The sequence below is a fragment of the Haliaeetus albicilla genome, chromosome 27 (genome assembly GCF_947461875.1).
Source record: "Haliaeetus albicilla chromosome 27, bHalAlb1.1, whole genome shotgun sequence".
In the NCBI taxonomy this organism is placed as follows: Eukaryota; Metazoa; Chordata; class Aves; order Accipitriformes; family Accipitridae; genus Haliaeetus; species Haliaeetus albicilla.
The window spans coordinates 4,234,533-4,255,327 of record NC_091509.1 but is presented as its reverse complement, the minus strand read 5'-3'; the positions used below and the strand labels follow the sequence as shown (position 1 = coordinate 4,255,327).

General features: G+C 40.0%; 1 protein-coding gene across 2 annotated transcripts; it reads left to right on the top strand.

The window, feature by feature from the left end:
- The first annotated feature begins 5,192 nt into the window (after positions 1–5,192).
- On the top strand, positions 5,193–14,792 carry LOC104323145 (kazal-type serine protease inhibitor domain-containing protein 1). 2 transcript variants are annotated; one of them, XM_069772467.1, is made up of 5 exons: positions 5,193–5,279; positions 5,470–5,958; positions 11,590–11,750; positions 13,362–13,506; positions 14,436–14,792. In XM_069772467.1, the coding sequence occupies exons 2-5, from the start codon at positions 5,502–5,504 to the stop codon at positions 14,564–14,566; spliced, it is 894 nt and encodes a 297-aa protein (XP_069628568.1). In that variant the 5' UTR covers positions 5,193–5,279; positions 5,470–5,501; the 3' UTR covers positions 14,567–14,792. The 2 variants fall into 2 exon arrangements, with proteins under 2 accessions (XP_069628568.1, XP_069628569.1); XM_069772468.1 differs by having other exon boundaries at positions 5,198–5,279; positions 5,502–5,958.
- The last annotated feature ends 6,003 nt before the right edge of the window (positions 14,793–20,795 follow it).

Sequence of the window (20,795 nt, the reverse complement as noted above, 5' to 3'; positions counted from 1 at the left end):
AACTGCCTTTGACACACAAATTGTTTCATTCTGCATTAGACTGCAGCATCTGCTGCAGTAAAACATGACACCTGAAAATACTGTGGTCTGTGTAAAACATGGGGATGCTTTTCCATGAGCTCTCTCTAAAATTAAGGCAGAAGGTGGACAAACCTTCATGTCCCTTCCCTCAAAGAGGAAGGAGAATGTTGCTGGCTATTGCTTCTATATTGCACTTGTGATTAAAGTGTATAGAGAAAGGTTAAGTTGAGCAACTAAGATTTGCCAGCCTGGAAATGTGGGCAGGACACATGGGGGAAATGCCTTCGTGACAGGTCTCCTCACTATAACTCTCACCTCTCAAAAGAACGGCTTCAGAGAAATGCTTGATTACCTACTGTTAACTCCCTAAATATTTCCAGTATCAACTTCCTGTTATGGGACAGGAGGCTTGGGTGTTTCTGGGTAAAACTACAAAGCTTTCAGAAATTTGGTCTACTTAAAGGATAGCAGAGACATGAAGCAGGCTTGAAAAGAACCCTTGAAATATCTGGCCCCTTGGAACTAAATACTAGCTTGTGAAAATGGATTTCCAGACTGATCTGTATGAAGAGGAACCAGTAAGCCTATATTAAATCAAACCCAAGTACTTGGTACTAGAACAGTGCTAGCAGGCCCTTCTTTTGTCTTTGCAAGTTAAAATTTGAATGCCTATAGTCACCTACAACGATGATGCTGAAATGTGAAACAGGAGAAATCTATAGTCAGCCACTGCTGGAGATAGGTCCAAGCTGAGTCACCAAAAGCCTAGCCAAAGCCTTATATGAAAACAGTCAACTTACAGGCAGGAGACAGACATTCATTATTTTTTTTTCCATTTTTGGTAATTACATGTAAAATCTTAAAAACAAACAACAACAACAAAAACCAAAATAATGATCCTCCATTTTAACTTTACAAAGAAAATAATTAAAATATATGTTATTAAAATATGCAAAATTTAGAATTTAGTTATACAATTACAGACCCTTATAGTCTAACAGCCCCGCTGCATTTTGCATATTAGTGAACAATTGCTTTCTTAAAGCTCACAGCAGAATCATTTACTTGATGCTGGAGAATAAGTTAATTACGGATCTCCTGCCTTTGATTAATGGATTTAATAATCACGTTACAGTAGAATTAACTTATACTTCATGTGCTTACAGCACATGCACTACTGATGAGATTCATGAAAGCAATGTGTCAGCAAATAGGACTGGCACCAAAAAAGGCAATGTTTGGAGATCCCAGGACTGCCTGTGCCTGTATCGCTGCCGGTCAGCAGTTCTGTCAGGGAACTGCAAATGGTATCCAACCATTTTTGCCTCATCTGTCATTAATCTCTGCCATTTGCCACTTATTTCTACAAACCCAAATACTGTTTTCAGGTGAGCTGAGCACCTCAACTGAAGTTCGAGTCTGGATACTGGGGTGGGGGGAAATAATCCTAGGAGATTGGTACAGTACCAGGTAATGCATATACTCAATAGGCACAGCCACCTGTAGTCTGCTATTACTCAGTATAACAGACTAAACATTAATTTTCTTTAATGCTTCTTTTGTGCATGTAATACAAGTATAAAATTTCTTGGATGGAAACGCACTGAGTCAGCCAAAATTTACTCTCTCTAAAGGAACCTCAAGAATAAATACTTAATACGACCTAAGAGACAAAGCACTATAGTTTCCAAACTTGACTTCACCTGTGCAAGGAGAGGAACCACTGCAGGACAGAGAAGATAGAAGCGACATTTCAAAGTTTGTCGTTTGCCATTATTCCTCGCAGGCTCCTGTGTGCGTCTGCGTAAGAACCAGATCTGCAAGTCTGGCAGGAGCCAGATTCAGAAACCTTTACTTAAGTAAAGCTCACGTTGACACAAATAAAAACAGAATGAAGAGCTGAACCACGTTTTGTCTGAAAAAGCAGTACCTCAGGAATCACTAGCAATAGGATTTCACATTGCATCAGCCATGTACCTTATCTATTGCCATGCAAAGTAGAATAATGCAATACAAGTCAGGAGCTTAGCATAACGCCGGGCCCCAAGAAGGCAGCAGGAAATGAATAGGAATACAATTTCCTTAACAATTCACTTACAGGAATTATTCTGCAAGATGTTGCCCCCTTCCTGGTGGAAGATGCAGTCTGAGGGTACAGGAAGCGCTGGGCCATTTTGCCATGTCCCCTTACTGCCCGTCACCCAACTTGGATACTGTGCCTTCCACGAGATGGTGTCAGAACTCCTTGCGCTGATCATGCCATATAGAAAAAGCCAGGGAAATTGCTGCATGGCTAGCACTATGGTGCCTGCTGAGATGGAGAGTTCACTAATGCTGTTCAACCTGCCTGTTAAAGAAATTATTCACCAAAATGTTATTTCACAGCTGATGGTAGAAAGCTCCCCTCATGCACTGCAGCTGCGTACCTCCTTCCCTCATTGGAGGGGTTGTGGAGGCCTCCTCTGCACTGCTTGTCAGCTCTCCAGGCAGCACTTGGGGGATGGTGTCTGAAAAGCAGACACTGTACTTTGGTGCCTGTCTTGCAGCTCCATCAGTGACATTAAACCACTGCTGCTTGTGTTTTGTTCTGGGAGATGTTTAGGGTTAGGTTAATTCAAGGTTTGGGTTGAAAATCAACATTTTTCCACCAAAGCAAGCTTCAGGGATTAGAGACATACTGAAATAATGCATATTTTATTACTGAACCAGATGGGACTATGCCTTTAGATGTGCTGCTTCAAACCCAGCTGTGCATCCCACTCTCTTTCCTTGCTCCCCCTTTATCCCCCTTGCTCTGACCCTGCCACACATACATCCAGTGTGTAGAGTTACAGAAGTGCTCTTCTCAGTTTGTCACAGCCAGCTTGCTAATGAAAGGGATTTTAGACAGCTATCAGGTAATTTCTCCATGACATACCACAGTGCCTTAACCTCTCCCTGCCCCAATTTGTTCCAGGTGAGCTCAGGAATCAGTGGCTACATAACCTTCAGCTGTAGATCACCTGCCAAGGAGCAGCTGTTCCAATGAGACTACAGGCATACCCAGTTCTTAATTAGAGTCTGAACCCACCAAGAACTCAGATTACATTAGTCAGATAAATGCCAAAAATGCTTTCTAGGTTATTTATGATGGGTTTCCTCAGTGCTAGGACACAGGAGGTACTTCCTTGTATACTTCTGTTTTACAGCCCTCAAATCACATGTTTGCTGGAAGACAACAGGCAAAGCTCAGCCTTAACAGGGGTAGTGCTGGCCTGCAGCCCCTCCCTGCTTTGGCTCCACTCTGCATATATGGTTTCACCACTATAAACATTTTTTTTTACTTTATATGAGCCTAGCAAATCCTTGTCCTCTAGATACTCATCCCCAACAGCTGTAGGCACAAATAATAAAATTGACAGTGATGAGTAGACCCTATAATGCGAAACTAAATGTCCAATTAGAATTTGATGAGGAAGTGTGAAATAAAACACATTAAATGGAGTAAGAAGTTGGGACAAGAAATCAATTTCCCATTAAATTCATTGGTTAAGTTTTTTCTGACTCTCAATGTTAGAAGTATCAATTGTACATGTAACTTACTCCTTTACAGTCTGATTCTGTGTTCAAAGCAAAAACATGCATTACCATATGAATTAGCCCAGCCATCACACAGAAACAAGCAGTGTCCTGTAGGTCTCTCCAGGCTGGCTTTAAGAAGTGCTCCACCAATGTAGACCAGAGGGAAATTGCGTTATATACAGTTTGGGAGAAGGGAGTGATTTTGAAGCAGCCTGCTACTTCACTCAAAGCAAGAGGTAATCTCAATTGGTGCAGAAGATATGAAGCTGAATTTGGGAAAAGCCATGGAGATGTTTGGGATGGAAAGTAAACATACATCCCCAAAAGATTTGGCTTTGTGGACGTGACCAGAGGATGTAAGGCTGGTACGACAAACTGCATCCTTCACTGAGCTTACATAAGCAGCTAAGCACCATGAACATATAAAGAGTAGAAAAAGCCGCTAGCGGATCATTTCAGGACAAGTAGGCACAAGCATGATTTCTCTTTTATTTCATCTTGTTAACAGTGTGTTGTACATATGTCTTGAAAAGGCGATGCACGTGGAGTTACTTTAAGCTAACAAACACACAAAGATGTTTCATTTGTAGGCAGTGGTGTTCCTTGACCCCTGCTATTAAGACATACTTGCAGGGTCTGTAAATCCATTATGCTTCACTTCTACCACCAACAGACAGTAAGATGCATCTCTGCTGAGCTGCACATGGTTTGAACAGTGGTAACGGCAGCCTATGGTCTATAGACAAGAAATCTTAGCACTGCAAGGGAGAGGAGTTTTCTGGTATGAGATAGGATGATAGGGAGCATGCCTAAATCCTGAGATGTACAAAGAAAAGTGCAACATCTGGCAAGAAGTGACCCTGCAAACCCATCTCCCTGAACTGGCAGAAATTTATGCACAAAAAAAGTGGGAAAAGAAACCAGAGTTACCTCCTTCATAACTAACAGTGTAAGTACATCTTAAGAAATGAAGGCAGAAAAGTGCTAGGAAAAGACAAGTGATGCATCTAATACTTCAGCAAAACCTTCTTCTGGGGTGTCTGAAGATGCTGTGGTGGCTTGCTCATGTTTGTCTATGTTCTAAACCTTTTGCACTTTGTTCTTAGAGCCAAATGTGGACCACATGATTTTCGGTTGCAAACCACAAACACCCAACACTGAAAAGAAGCTAAATGTAGAGAGAACAATGGGTTCTTTAACGGGTCTAGGCACCTCTCATCTTAAATCCAAGAGTTTAAAGTCAATTCCAGTGGTCTTGGATTGTCCCTTGCTTGTAAAGAGCCTGTAAGTAAATTGTTAACTCAGAACCCGCTACCTGTGATCATTAATGGATGAAATTTGGTGTTAAACCTTGCTCCAGTCTCTAGAGCACTGGCTCAGCTCTAGGGTACTGATACCTTGGGTGCTACTTTGTACCCACGTTTATCTTTTTGTGACCCTCTTTTTCAACTGATGGGGGGGGGGAACAAAAAAGCTTATAGCAGTTAATGTCTTAATTTTACACTAATTTACCCTGTTCTCCTTTCTACAATAGCTGCAATATAACGTTGTTTCAGTAGAGCAGTGCTTTGCAAATTTGGCTCAAGGAGACACTGAGCAAACAGCTTTTCAGAGAGCTTCAACTCAGCTGTCAGAAGGGGCAGTTTGGTTTCTGTGCAAGCAATACTCGCATTCCAAACTGCATTAGAGAAAAGCCGGTGGGTTTGTATGCATTTTTATTATCAGTTCCAGATTAGGAATCTGATGCTAATTTCTTCTTAAAGCCTATGTTTGCAGTAGCATTTACATTCTAAAACAAAAAGAGGATTGTGATGTTTTTCTCTCACTAGCTCACTCTTTCCTTTTTTTTTCTTTTTCTTTCCCCCCCCACCCTGGCTTTACTCCAAGGACCTTTTCTGCTTGTTCGTTACATTCTCAAGATGAAGCACCCGATGGTTACAGCAGTGTTGGTAGTACTGGTGCAGGTTTCTCAGAGTTTCCCTGCCTTGTACCACCGAGGCTGGTGGAGGCTGTTAAGGGAAGGAGATAGTTGTGGAAAATGCGATTTGGCACTTTGCTCGGAGCCTAAAGACTGTCCAGCCGGCACTGTATTGGATCGTTGTGGCTGCTGTCCTGAATGTGGAAATGTGGAAGGTCAGATCTGCGACTTGGACCAGGGCAATCATTTTTACGGGCAATGTGGGGACAACCTCGAGTGCAGGTTGGATGCTGAGGAAGCAAGGTTTGGGGAAGTCCCTGAACCCCAGTGTGTGTGCAAGTCTCAAGAGAGCATCTGTGGATCTGAAGGGAAAACCTACGAGAACATCTGTCAATTCAACAAGGCTTATGCTACGAAAAGGAATATCAGCATGAAACATAAAGGACCATGTGAATCAGGTAATATGTACAGAGGCACTTCCAAACTGAAAAAAGATCCAATTCTTATTTTCAGATGTGTTACTAGATACTCTAGTCTGTTAAACTAATACTGCATTTTTTTTATGATTGTTTTTTCGTAATACTACTTTGTGTTAAACATGGTTCAGCAGCTGGTACTTAATCTTGTATGTTATAAGCCTCTATATTAGACTAGTGGATTAAATCACATGGTGACTAATAAGCCATAGATCTACAGACTAGCTCTGCTCTGAATAAGCAGACTATGAGGTATTTTCTACAAAAATTGGGAATAGGTAAACAGATAGGATTGTCTGGGAGGACTGGACAATTATTATCATATGACGACTGACCTGATATTAAAGTGGTGATAGCAAAGCAGATCTCATTCATATATATATATATATGCACACACACGTACATGTATGTATATGGATGTGTGTATCCACCTGTGTATATATGGTAAGCAGTGAAGTAGAGGCAATAGAAGAACATAGGGCTTAGTTAACAGGTCTTTTCTTTTCACAAAAAAGTCCAAAATAATCCAATTTCGGAATCACCATAAAATCTAGCTAACCCATGAAATAGAAATCCAAATATTAGAATAAAATCAAACTGAAACAATTTCCCTAAAGACACTCATAGTGCATGAACAGTTGTCTGCGATGATTATTAAAGGAAGGATTCTTAGCTGGGTTGTACAGGGGAATCCTGCCTCCTGCTCATATGCTGTTCTCATTCTTCACATTATTACAAGTCTTTACTCGTCGGCACCTTTCACCTAAGTCACATGAATATAAAATGAAAAAGTGAACAGGCTTTTGTTTTCTGAATGAGAATTTTTTTTTTTTTAAAGTTAATGAAATATTTTCTCAAATGAAGTAAGTAGAAGAGGTCTCTGGACCACAAATGGGTCACAGTTCTGGGAATCTGAAATTGCATCTCTGGCAAAGGTCCATATATGAGAGTAACTTGGGTACATTCTATCCACTCCTCGCTAGCCATCTGTTGCCTCCAATTTAGACTGTATGCTGTGCTTTTATATTGAATGAACACTGGCTATTGAATACTTAAAAGGAAAAGTGATGATCAGCTAATACCAGACTTCTTTCCTCTTTCTGTAGTTGCAAGAGAAAGATCCATTAAAGAATCCCTTATTTGCCATTAGGGTATTAAGCTGGGAAATGAGGCTTGTCAGTAAAGAGACATTCAGAAAACTCAATGCATACTGGCTCATGGTACGATTGAAAGCCTGTTAGCCGTCGGGTAGGTGTTCTTATTTGGGATTAAAATAGCACTAGTTCCTGCGGCATAACCCCTTCAGGAAGATTTCAGTTAGAAGTGTCACTCTAGTAGCAAGTGATGTTAACTTCGCAGCAGAGGTAGCTGTTCAGGCATACAGGCTTAAAGCAACGGTCCACTCTAATTAATTAAACAGAACTGGCCACGTACAAAAAGCTTTAATTTGGAAGTATTACCACTTTTAATTGCTGGTGTTGTCATCCACCAGGCCTTGCAGTCACCCCTGAGGCACACAGCACCGCTCATCAAGCAGGAGGAATGAGCTCAGCTGCTCTGCATCCAGGCATTACCCCCAACACTTTCCCACTGCTTCCCTGGGTCCCCAGAAAGGTTGGTCGCTTTCTCTAGGAATGCAGAGAAATTTCCTAGGATGGCTCAGCTTACTGAATTGCACAGAAGCCTAGGGGAAAGTTCATAGCCATGTCAGTGCTGCACAGAGTTTAGTTAAGAAAAATGGGGGCCTGTCTCCTTGGCTTTTGCAGAGGAAAGTGCCCAGCAGTTGTATGCGCCCAACTGCAGCAGAGCACTTGAGCCCGAGGTGGGTACTGGGCTTGCCGGGGAGCGGGAGGACAAGTGCCCCTCTTCTCAGTCTCTCTGAGCTGCAGCTGACCATGCTGGCTTTGTAGATTGTGTTTTAGACCCTGGAAGAAGCCTGGGCTGTTCAGCAAGCAGCAGGGCACAGAGGTGCTGCCACGGGGTCACCATGCCTCGGTCCCCCATAACAGTCTACCAGTAACCCCCATCTTCGCCATGGCAGCTATCTGAAGCAGCACAGTGGGCATGTGAAAGTGCACCGTGATTTAGACTGGCTTTTCATGGCTGCAGCTGACGACAAAAGGCAACAGGGAGTCTGGCTCTAAGAGTAGCAACCTCGCTGTGGCACTCACTTTCCACCGACTCCAATTTGCATGAGAAACAAACACTAAACACTGTGGGGTTTTGGTACCAAGCTATAAATATAACCTTCACTCGACTCAAAGTACTTTGTTTTGTTATTTCTCCTTCAAGGCATCTGCTGTTTCCTATTGATGCCAAACGGATTAATTGTATACAGCAACCAATGAATAAATAAATAACAATAAACTCCTTTCATCAGAAGAGTATAGCCTTTTATCTTTCTTCTATCACCAGAAAAAGGAGAAGAAAAAGGCCTAGCTCCCTAAAGAAACACTGAAAAAGCCTTTCTTCTCCTGAAAGCTAGTTTTGATCAGTTTATCTAATAATTTACCAAGGTTACGAAGTACATTAATTATATACAGATTGTCCACACTTAATCCATCCCCATTCATATTCAAACTTCTCTTGCTAATGATTTAATGAAGTAACAGAACAATCTAGCAGTGATTCTCTTTATATTGAGCTGTGTCACATAGTTTATTTTAAACATAAATTTTGGAGTAAAAAAACAAATAAACAAGCTGCAAAATTTTCTGCCATTTTCATCAAATCAGACATAGATTAGCTAAAATTTGTATGAGTTAAGGGGAAAAAAAAATATCATATTATCTAATTCTTTAGTCTGGAGTGATATTGGGTTAATGTTGATTGTGAAAGGTGAAGCAGTATTATGACTTTTCCTGGCTTCTGGTTTATGTCTTCTGTAACACATGAGGATAATTCATGACTGGGACTGTAAAAGGAAAGGAGCAGCTACTGTACATTCACCTCCAAACACTGAGATATCAGAATGCTTTCTATAGCTATCAAGAAAAATTTATCTATCTACTGTAGGAATCAAAATGACAGTTATCATAACAGTAAAGATCTGTTTCTAAAGATACATTTATGCAAAAAAATTACACACAGGTAGGCATGGGAGAATTTGGCTGAACACAAAATCTGAAACACTCAAAAATGAACTTTGTAAATTTTTGTTAAAATGATACATCATTACTTCAATTTTCTTCTGTAAAATACAGCCAAATGGTGTTGTTAGACAAGTATTATTTTATTTCTGGAGGCACTTCAAGTTTGAGTAGATAATTCAAGTATTTATTGTGTGTTCAGATTCAGAAAAGGCAGTTTGGTTAGATCAAAACTGTGGTTCTTCTTCCTTGCTATGAATTTGATCTCACATGATGCCGGTCCTGGTCAGCCCTGGTCCAGCAAATCCTTAACTACCTCAATAAAAGTACTCACCTGGGTTGGACTTAGACCGTATCTAGACATTTCCAAGCTATCATCTGTATTCTTCTTACAGTTAATAGAGGAAGGGGTATTTCCAGTGTGGAATTTGTCTTGGTGTATGGTAGACAGTGCCAGACAAATTTCTTGTATGTGAACAGCTATAAAGTAGATTCGTAACTCAGACCCTTAGGTCCTTGAGGCTAAGGATGTGTTTGCATGGCATGGTGAAGCCAGAGCCCTCAGCCTCGCATGGCTGAGCCATGTCTGTGGACGTCCATGTAAGCAGGACTCAGTTCTTAGCAATACTTCAGTGTTGTCAGTGTATCCATAGGACACCTGTTTTAGCACCAGAACAAAAATACTAACCAGTCACCATCTGCCTATTTAAAAAGTTTTTCATGCTGTCTCTGTAAAGGAATAATTTAAAGAACTCTTGTGAGTCAGTGTAGTAGACATTTGGTTTCTTTTTTACACTTTAAGCTCAGCTACAGTGGATGTATCATTAAAGGGAGCGTGGCTGCACCAAATTTTAATGTTTCAAAGTATGTTTTAATATCAGACCCTATGTGATAAATTCATAGGCAAAAAATTTCTCATCCAAGATGTTCAGTTAATGCTGATTTGAATACAAGATTCTTGAAATAATAGATTCTGAATGTACAGTTCTCATGAAAGAACAAGCATTTAAGGGCTTAAGTATCCTAGTTTTAAAATCTTACTTTCGAAGAGTAGCAGGATTGTTTAATGAGGTATTCATAAATGGGGAAATTGATACTTTGCTGTATAATTTGTTTGCAATTAATTTTAATCAGTATACATTTGATATTTTCTGCACAGATATCAATCCTGAAAACCTTACACATGTATTAGAAACTTGCTTGAAAATCTGGAACAGGCTGTTACAATTCCAAATGCTGAAGCATAAATGCTCTACCTACATATTGATTCAAATATTGCAAGTAAAAATATATTAATTATTTACTACAAGTTTCTGTTTCCAAGAATCTGGGATCTGTACAAAAATAAAAGCAATAATTAAAGACAAGTCTAATGGACCAGAAAATGCATTCACTTTTAAACACTGGTATGGAAATAGAAAGAAAACGGACTTTAGAAGGAAGAACATTTCTTGCTGAGGACAAATAGATCAGGAAAAAAAGCTGAGATCTCCAAAATAGGAAAGCTGTGATAACAGTAACTAGGTTATTTTGCTTTCTGCTGCTACATATCATCATCTCCTGTTAACATTTTGTATGTTCATACATGCTTATAGAGGGGTATGTATTTAAATCACATATGAATGCATCAGGTGATAATTTATTTTTTCAATGTCTTCAAATCCCTGGACTGGCTCCCTCTCGTGGTTAACGTCAGCTTTTTCATTGGGAAAAAGTGAAAGAGGATTAATTCAGAGATGATAAATAAACAGTGGTGGGGGATGAGGGTAAGAGAACAATAGGAAACAAGTAAGTGACAATCTGGTAATTATAATAAGCATAACATAAAACCTTATAAAAATAATTGGATTTCAATTGCTTTTATTACTCATCTCATAACAAGAGCATGAGATGAAATTGATAGCAATCAAGGGTAAATGTGAAATGTATTAATGCTGTTAATCTGTTACTTGCTGCAATGAGTTCCATGGGTAACAGAGGGGGATGAGATTTTAGCAAGTTCAAGGCAATGATGTACTCAGAAAACAAATTTTGACAAGCTAGCAATCTCAGTATTTTAGCTTTTAAGCTAACCAAAAGGTAACAGAAATTAGTAAGAACTATCATGTACAATCAAGTTACTCTGTGATTGTCTGCTACATAATTTCTTGTACTTTCCTCTGAAGGTCTAGTCGAGTACTGGCTACTTGACTGCTGGGCCTTGAACCTAGTCCATGATCACAGCTTATGGGACACAAATTAAACTTCTAATTTCAGCTTGAGTTTCACAATCATGTGCAAACGGAAGGACAGATGGGTCCTTTGAAATAAGTATTTTTAGAAAGCCTGTTCACCTTTTAACGGGACACAAGGTGTTCTGAGCTTTAAAAGCTGCTTGGAATCATGTGGCTTTTCACAGTGTGCGAGATGGCAAAAGGCAAACTGGTTTTATCACGTAAAGTAGGAATTAATGTTATATGGTGTTGTGTTTGTGTTGTCTTTTGCTCACTGTCTTCTAAAGCACCATTCTGTTGGTTCTTTGCAGCTCCTGTTATTTCTATGCCACCTCAGGATGTCCAGAATTTCACAGGCAATGATGTCATTTTTGGCTGTGAGGTGTCAGCCTATCCTATGCCACACCTTGAATGGAAAAAAAAGGGGAATAAAATGTTTCTGCCAGGAGATGACGCCCACATCTCAGTACAGGTAAAACTTGAGTTTTTCCATGTCCTACAGTTTGGGATGAGGAGTAGGGTGATTAATCGGTGAATTCCTCCTACAGAACACAATACTGTTGTAAGAAATAGATTCCCAGTAGGGGCCCTCTGACTACGTAAAGAATTATGATTTCAGTCAGTGCAAGGATCATTGCTTCAGCAGTCCCAGCAGAAGTAACAGCCAGGGTACCATCTGGCCCACTTCAGGGAAAGAAAAGATGGAAGATTCTCCTTATGTAGGTATGATTCTGGAAAAATTGAATGAACATATAAATGGAACCGTTTAGGCTATTACCTAAAAGAAGGTGCATTGTGGGAAGGATGGCTACTGGCAACAATTTTACTACTCTTGATGCAAAAGCACAATTCTGGCAGGTATCTAAACTTCTCCTTTGCAAGATGCTGTTTCTGGAGACCTGCCATTTGGGTTCAGTCCCTGAGGTGTTCAAAAGGAAAGCAATGAAACTTGCTCATTTTACGGAGGACACAGTGTTTTAATCCGAGGGGAAAGAGTAGAATGGCATTAGTATAGGCTTCAAGCAAATCTAGAAATAGCCTGAAAGTTTGAGCTAAAATTAAATAAATCAAAATGCTAATTCTTTTAAATGGAAATAAAATTCTGGGGAGATGAGCTAACAAAGCCAGATGTACAGGCAGACTTCAGTAAGGGTGAATCCTGCATCTGCATGTCTTCTCCAATGGACAAAGAATATGAACTGAGACTATGCAAGGAATGCATGGCAAATCCAGCTTTCTGAATACACAGCCCAAAAGCTGTAAGATCCAACGGACATGGGGCACAACCTGAACAAAAATGTAGATAGAAAAAGCACAGAAAAAGTTAATCTTAGTACTACTGAGGCACTAAGGGTCTAAGTTATTTAGAAATGTTTCCAGAGGCAGCAGGAAGACAAGTTTGATTAGTGGACTTAAAGTTGCTCAGAAACAATGGTGCAAAAAGCCACATCCAAATGCTGGTCACCTCAGAGGCTAAACTGAACCTGTTAACCTATCTCATTAAACAATTCAGCATGAGAGCATCTCTGTTAATGGTTTTGTGTGGTTTGTTTGGAAAAGGAAGCTCATCCCTTTAAGAGGCTTTAGCCCAAGTCAGTTGAAACCGATTGTCATGAGCTTTTACATGGTATGTCATGCCAATCCATTAAAAACTGGATGCTGAGTGCCAGCTTGGTCAGGCCCCTTGGCCCTGAACAACTCACCCAGACCCACCTGCCACTCTCATCCTCAAGAAACTTATGAGCTTGGAAACAGGTGGCAATGCTTTGAAGCAGCAGCAAGAAGTGGTGCTGGGACAAGAGACAGGAGGAGCACCGGGAATCAGTAGCATGAGAAGGAACAGGAATGAGAGCACTGTGAAGGGCAATGAAGTTTAAAGAGCAGCGATGGGAAAGCATGAATTCAGAGGCACAGAGCACTATGAAGTTAAAACATAGGGCAGCAGAAACAAACAGAATCAAAGCATTATGGCAGTAAACAAAAAGCTAAGGTTGGAACGATGTTTAATCCATCCACAATTATTTTGAGAAATATCATGGTCTCCTAGTTACTTAATTTCAACTATTGATTTCTCTTCTCAAAGGCAAGAGGTGGGCCTCAGAAGTACGGTGTGACAGGCTGGCTGCAGATTCAAGGCCTCAAAAAATCAGACGAAGGTGTTTACATCTGCCACACCAAAAATAAGCATGGTGCAACATACGCCTCTGCAAGACTGAAAGTCATTGATGGTATTTTTTTATTATTATTTGGATGTGAAGAATATAAAAATGCATACAAGCAGGTTGCAAAGGATGGGTTTGTCAGAATGCAAATGAAGGACATGAGAAATTACCTAAAGATGTCCAAATTTTAACTTTTCTGTGTGCTTTTCTTTTACTTTATCCCCTAGGGTGTTAATATAGTAATATTTTGCTGCAAATGATACAAGCTTCCAGAAAACAGAAAGCTGTGGATTATAGCCATACAGCTGAGACACATATTATTCCACTATCCTTATCCTACAGAAGTCCTTTGATGTTAGTAGGAACTCTGCACCCAGAACAACAGCTGTTGTAGCTGAAGGAGTCTTTGAACCATGGTAGTTCTGCTTAGATGTTTATTTTTCAAAAAATTAGGAAGGAAACAGTTGTTGCTCCTTAATGAGAGTTTTGGAAAGATGTAAGAAATACCTTTACTGTTGTTTTGCACTGGGCCCAGCCCTGCAGAATAACATCCTTCTTCCTCCAGGGAGAACTGGGTTTCCTGGCAAATGCAGAATAAAGACACATTGTCTTATATTTGCCTCCTGCTCTAGAGGAGTTTGTCACTGGTCTAGTTTGTCACTGACCTTGTTTCTGCAAGTGGTTTTCAAAGCTTTATTAGCTCTGGTCTTATTTTCAGGTGCATAGGATCTACAGAGGACTGAACTCATAGTTTACTAGTATTGGAAATTAAATGTATTTTCAGCATTTTAAAATGTGAATGATATAGAAATTTGCTCATATATCATGAGCTTCAGTGGTATGAGGTCAAGTCATTGGATAAAAACCCTCTCCTTTTAATAGAAAACTTAACAAGGATTCAGAAACACTGAGCTTGCCGTACAGATCCAACCCCACGCTTTCCTCTTTGTTCCTATCTACAACTAATTTAATCTTGATTCAATTATGTCTTGCAGGCTCATCTCCTGCATTTGCATTTACTGCTGGCAGTAGAAGTGCAAGCTACAGCATTGAATATGGGGACTATTATGACGATTCTGATGATGAAGATGAGGAAGAATATGAATCTGGGGACTATGAAAATTGAAACAACTCTGAATAATAATTTTTATACATCTGTTGTCCAATACCTTTCACACTGTTATATTTACTAGTAGTTTCTGTGCTGTAAATGGCTCCTCTGATAACACACTCACTTGTGTATCCACCTTCCTGAAATTCAACTTTGGCTGAAGTCTATCATGCTACTTACCAGAAATAAGAACAGTTATAAATCCATACATTTACACTGTTAAATAAAATTCTTAAACATGCACCTGTCTACTAAGTATACTGACGGGACCAAATTTTATATTAATTTTTAAAATGAAAATGATGTTGTAATTTCTTTCAAACATTCTAATTTGTCTAGCAGGAACGTCCATAGTTAAACAAAATTTTTACATTGTATCAATTTTCTTTATAATGTACTAAGAAATATCAAGAGATTGTTCACATGGCAACAAGCCTAAGTATGAAGGTTGCAAAACAGTCTTTAATCTCCTTAGTTCAAGTTTTTCTCATAAGTTTCAGCAAGATTTTCCTTCTCATTTGAAATTTTCCATGGTTAGTCTCATCACTGGCCAATTATCTGTCTTTTGGGGGGTTATTTTGTTTACTTTGAATAGATACATGAAACAATCACAGTCTAAAGCAAGTAAGTGCTGTTTTATTAGCAATACTCAAAAATACCCAGAAAAGATTTCTTGTGCATTCAAACAGATAAGCACACCTTTTGACTTCTTTTTTAACAGCTCTTGCACTACTCCTAACAGTGTTGGCTTCTTCCCACCAGCCTAGGCAACGATTCAAGGTTTGAGATCATTATTTTTACTATGAACAGCATCATATTTGGTGAGAATTACTGCAGTTTAAAGGAGGTGGCTGTTCTGTAGCTAAGTGCATGCCCTTCAAACACACAGAGACCTGCACAACAGAGCCAGTATTTGCCCTTTGTCTTGGACTGTCCAAGACTTGCTCCTATATCTGACCCATCTGTACTATGTCCAGCCAAAGTGCATTGAGCTAATGCCACACTTCTGGAAATAGCAGACAGAAAAGCAGGCATCGTTTTCTTTCTGAAAACCACCAGAACACATGCACATTTTTCAAATTGTCTAAACCACTTCTTGATCAGCATGAACCAGACAGCAAATGAAATGCAATTCAAAAACACAAGACTTCAAAGTGTAAAGTGATCACCCTGAAAAATTTCTCCAATTGCTTTTGTTAACTAATTACATGACGGCTGGCTCTGAATTAATGGGTGATGGAAGATACTAAACTATGAAAACTGCTTTTGGGAGGCAGTTACACCTATTGGTTCCCATTGGCTGAGGACAGATGAATAGCAGTAAATTACCGAACGACATTAATGACTAAGGAAGCAAAAGTTCAGGCATCTGCATGTAAAGCCTCAGTATTTGCAGTCTTCTTTATCCAATGCACAAAAGCATGTAGTGATTACTGCACACACCGAGGTAACTCGAAGTTAAATTAACGGTGTTAAGGAAGCTTAAGGGCAATCTTTCTGTAGGCATACATATACTGCCTAGATTTTTTAATGTATATACAGTGCATCACAAATTCTTCCTTTAATGTGATTGGTTTGTGGGGTTTTGCCGTTAGGCAGATTTTTCCTTTCAATTTGAATTACATTAAGAGATTGGCTATAGACTGTGTTTGCCCTGAGGTATTATTGATCTTTGTCCAGGTAGCAAACAAGCAAAGAATAATTTATTTTGTTTCAGACTTCCTGGAGTACTGTCAATTTATGAGTAGAAAGTATGCCATTGTGTCATTGAAAAGATTAATTAGTTTTAATTAGGAGTATGAAATGGCTTCATATTTAACTACTGATTTTGTTGCTACCGGCTCTTCCTGGTCTTCTTAGTGATATGTCTAATAAGTTGTTTTGCTTATCCACTACCTATTAACTTGAACATAAAATTGTCTGGTAGAAATCACTGAAATTTTTTTTTAGTGGGTATTTTTTAATGGAACTATGTAATCTGCAGGCATACATTCAAGATCAATTGTGATCTGCATTGCAAATGAATGAATTAGATTACTAAACCAATCACTGAATTGTGGCAATGTATACTGGCACAGACTAGTATGTGGCACAGAAAATAATCTTGAAATCATTAGCCATAGAAATAAATTAGAATTGTTTGGGGCCTTTTGCCGTTGTTAATGTAAAATGAAAAGCAGAAAGAACTGAATGTTTGAATGAGAAAATGTGTAGCAGAACCATATCAAATAGCAGTCTGTGAGTGTTTGACCTGATAGACTATGTCTATTTAAAAAAAGCTAACCTTCCCACAACAAAGGGTTCTAAATTAAATATATTGCATTTATCTCTGTATGCATTTTAAATATATTTTATATATATATATTTAATAATTTGTTGTAACTTATCAGCCATTCCTTTCAGTAAGAAAGCTGCATTTTACGAAAAATCCCAATGTGATGCAAAAAAAGAAGGAACACTGATACCCTGAACATTTGCTAGTTCCTTTTTTTGGGGGGACAGAAATGGCTGGTTTTGTTTATATGCTTTAATCAAGTCAGTTACAATTAAATGAAAAAAGCATGCAGAAGATTCAGCCCTCTCTAAGCAGCGTGACAAATGAATGGATCTAATTGTAAATGCATTGCCTGTAGCAACAGATCTATTCACATAATCCAAAGTAACAGCAAATTGAGGAAGTTGGTTTTATTCCACCTAGCAGAAAATGAGACAGACTTGAGCTGGAAACTGTATATTAATACTGCAGGGAGGTCTCAGTACTGCATCTTGTGAGGCAGACCTCACAATTCCACTGAACACAGCAAGAATTTTGCTACCTTCCATGGAAGCAAGTCTGAATTTCATGTCACAACTTCCTCCTGTTGAAGCCTGTCAGACAAGCATCTTCACTGTGTCATTTCCCCCTCCCATGTAAAGATAAAGGAATTCTATAAAAGTTCCTAAATAAATTACACTCAATGCAGCTTTGTCCTTTGGGCTAGGACTCTGACATGGTCTGGGGTAGTTTCACAACCTAACATTCTTATTTGCTGTGTTAAATCTCAGGAGTTTTGTCAGGTATTAGTCTAGGAATCCATTAATTCTTTAGCTAGACCAATTTTTTTTCCCTTAAAATAATCAGGCTATAGTTGACAGAAATCGGATATAGAAATGCAATTGCCTGTGTGTCAGAGATTAAAATGATTCAACTGATGATTAAATAAGGTACAAACAGTCACATGGCTGCACTGTGCAGCTGAGCACACAGCTGAGCAAAACTGACCTACCTCATGGTACCAGCTTTCTGCTCTCAACGTCTGTCCATGCTCATCCATTGACACAGAAAGGAGACCCAAACCGGCAGGGAACACGCGTTTCTGGCGAAGAAGAAACACACTTACTCCAGACAAGCTGGAAACTGGCTCATTGCTGCAGAAGCCACAAGCTCTTGCTCACTCTTGGCTACATATGCTGTCCATGGATTACACTCAGCTCCTGAACTATTTAACTTACTAACCTCATTTCTGCATGTCTTTGCATAGCTTAGTGGCACAGCCTAGGCAATGGTCCGTCACCTGGAGCAGGATTCATAGTCATTGCTAGAGCTGCTCATGGGGTCAAGGTCTTTGAAGGATATGCAAGAGCTTCCTCTTACTTTTTGACCCATACTGGCAAGGTGCTTCTGGCTCTTTGGACTGTTTGCAATTGTATTGCATCAGAAAGTCTCCCAAATTTTCCTCATTAGAATTTATGGCTGACTTTTCTCATCCCCGAGTCACCATTTCACTCCCTATTCCTCAGTCCTGGGAATTCCTCTGTTCTGATCTGTCCTTTTGCTCTCCTTTTAAATCCCTTCTGTTCCCTTTCTTCTCTGTGTACCACCAGTCCTTTTATTCTGCTCCCGGTATGTTTTGTGACTTTTCCTTTCTTTTAGACTATGGCTATAGATAAATGATTCTATTTCTTCACAGGCTAAAAAATGAAAAATTGGGTTAAAAGGCATGCGCCAGGACTGAGGCAGTCATTAGGGGACTGGGTAATCTGAGCCAGCTTTTCAAGAATGATCCATTTGACTTTCAGAAGTGCCAGCCACTAGAGTCAAGTTGTGAAGGCAGGAGAACAAGAAACTCCATTTAAAACCATTTCCCATTTTGATTTTGCTTCATTGTCCAATAATTAATGAAGGTATTTTGTAGAAAAGCATATGGTTCAGTGATGGTATCATCATTCAACTGTGATAGTTCATGTACAGAGAAATTACTCTTCCTGCCTCACTTAGATTGTCATAACTGTTTCTTGAACCTGCTGCTAGAAGGTGAATCCAGCTAGGAATATACCCAATTCATTTTTTCATTCCAGTCTAAAGCAGCTTCCATTTCCAGAGGAACTCTACCAGTTTGGGCCTCTTTGGGGCTACCAGGCTTAACATGGAAATTTTTGCAATGTGGCCGATGGAGCAGCAGGGAAACATGAATAATTTTACACCAACTGCTCAGGCCCTGTATCATCTGTTAACCAGAATAAAAATTACATGGAGTTTTGATCACCGTGGCGTTCAGAGCAGTGGAGGTCAAAGCAAAAATTCTTCCTACTGTGTTAAAACATCAAACAGCAGTATGCCCAACAACAAGCTTTTTGGGTGCGATGTTCATAAATGCTGATGGCTGGCTATAGCAGCAGTCCTTGCTGCCACCCCTCCATCACACTTTATTTATTGTTACTTAATCCTCCTTCCTCCCCGTGCCACTGACTCCAGAAGTGTCTTGTGAAGCCTAAACTAACACTTTGTTGAGTTTTACCCTGGTGTCTGTTTGGCTCCATGCTGTACACTACCACTGTTCACCTTTAGCAGGACAAGGAATAGAGAGATGCTTTTCTTGCTTTGGTCTTTCTTAGGTTTCTTCATTAGTGACAAAATCTGGTTGCTCTCTGATGGCATATGATGCAAAGTTGTACATGCACACAGTCTGTGCCAGGCTTTGTAACCCACGTCGTACAACCTCACCAATTTCTGCCCAAGAAAACAGCTCACGTACCTACAGCATCACCTTTCAGGAAAATGACCACTCTTGATGTAGTGACAGGGAAGGCACCATCCTTTGGCGCAAGTTATTCCAGCCGACAACTGTCAGCATTGCTTATTTCTGTTTTGAATTTGCTCAGCTTCAGTTTATAGTGGTTGGAATCAGTTACACGTTTTCCTCTGAAGTTAAGAAGCTCGCTGCATTAGAACAGGTTTTTCTCATGCAGACACTTGTAGACATTGTTCAAGTTGCTTTATGTCCTTAACTTGGATAACCTCTATATTGACCTTCTTCTGTCTTTGATTTACATGGTGTGTTTTCCTCACTAACCCTGAATTATTCCTTTAACTCTAGAAGGAGAACGTCTTGGATCAGACTCTGCCTTTGCAGCACTTGAACTTAAGAAGTAAACCAGCTATGTTAATCTAAGCGTTTGCTGTCGCAAACTCCACCTGTTATCTGTACCAGTGGTTTGCAAAAATGGGATTCATCTCATCCAACCGGAAACTGAGACAACTCTATTCTCTAATTTTAATTTCTTTGATCTTTTATAGGCATCTGTAGCGGGGGATTCCCTCCTTTCTGGGATAACTGAGCAATCTGTCCTTGGACGCAGCTGAAACCACCAGAGCACCATCTCTTTGGCCTTCTGGACTGAAGCAGCATTCCTGGATTTTTCCACTCTCGGCAACCTTCCAGCACTTTCCAAAGCAGAATGAGACTCCCGGCTGCTGCCCTGGTCTGAAAACCGCCTCAGCACCACAGGCTTTGGTTTGTATCTTTTAAGAAGCACAGACAGAGCAGCATCATGATGGCTTGTCCCATGTTTATTGACTATTGATTTATAAATGTAGGAAATTAACGCTCCATTGAGTTACATTCCTGCAGCTTGTGAATCGCTGGCTGTAAAATGGGAATATTCCTATAACCTCTCGTGGAATGTGTGACCTGAAGGTCCCAGGTTCACCGAGGAAATCTTTCTTTTTGCTGCCGCTGTCACAATCTGAGAGTAATTTCTTCGGAAACTGTACCTCAACCTGCATTGGGCAAGGCCCAATACAGGTTTACAGCAGCACTTAAATGCGGTTAACTACTGAAAATCGTGGCCTCGTCAGCCAGGAGAGATTCCTCCGCTCGGCTGCCGGCACCAAGAGAGGAAGGGAAGCCCGCGATCGGCCGCCCGCCTGCGGGGGCTTCACGGACAAAATGGCGGCCCCCTCGGCCCCGGGCCAGGCGGGGCC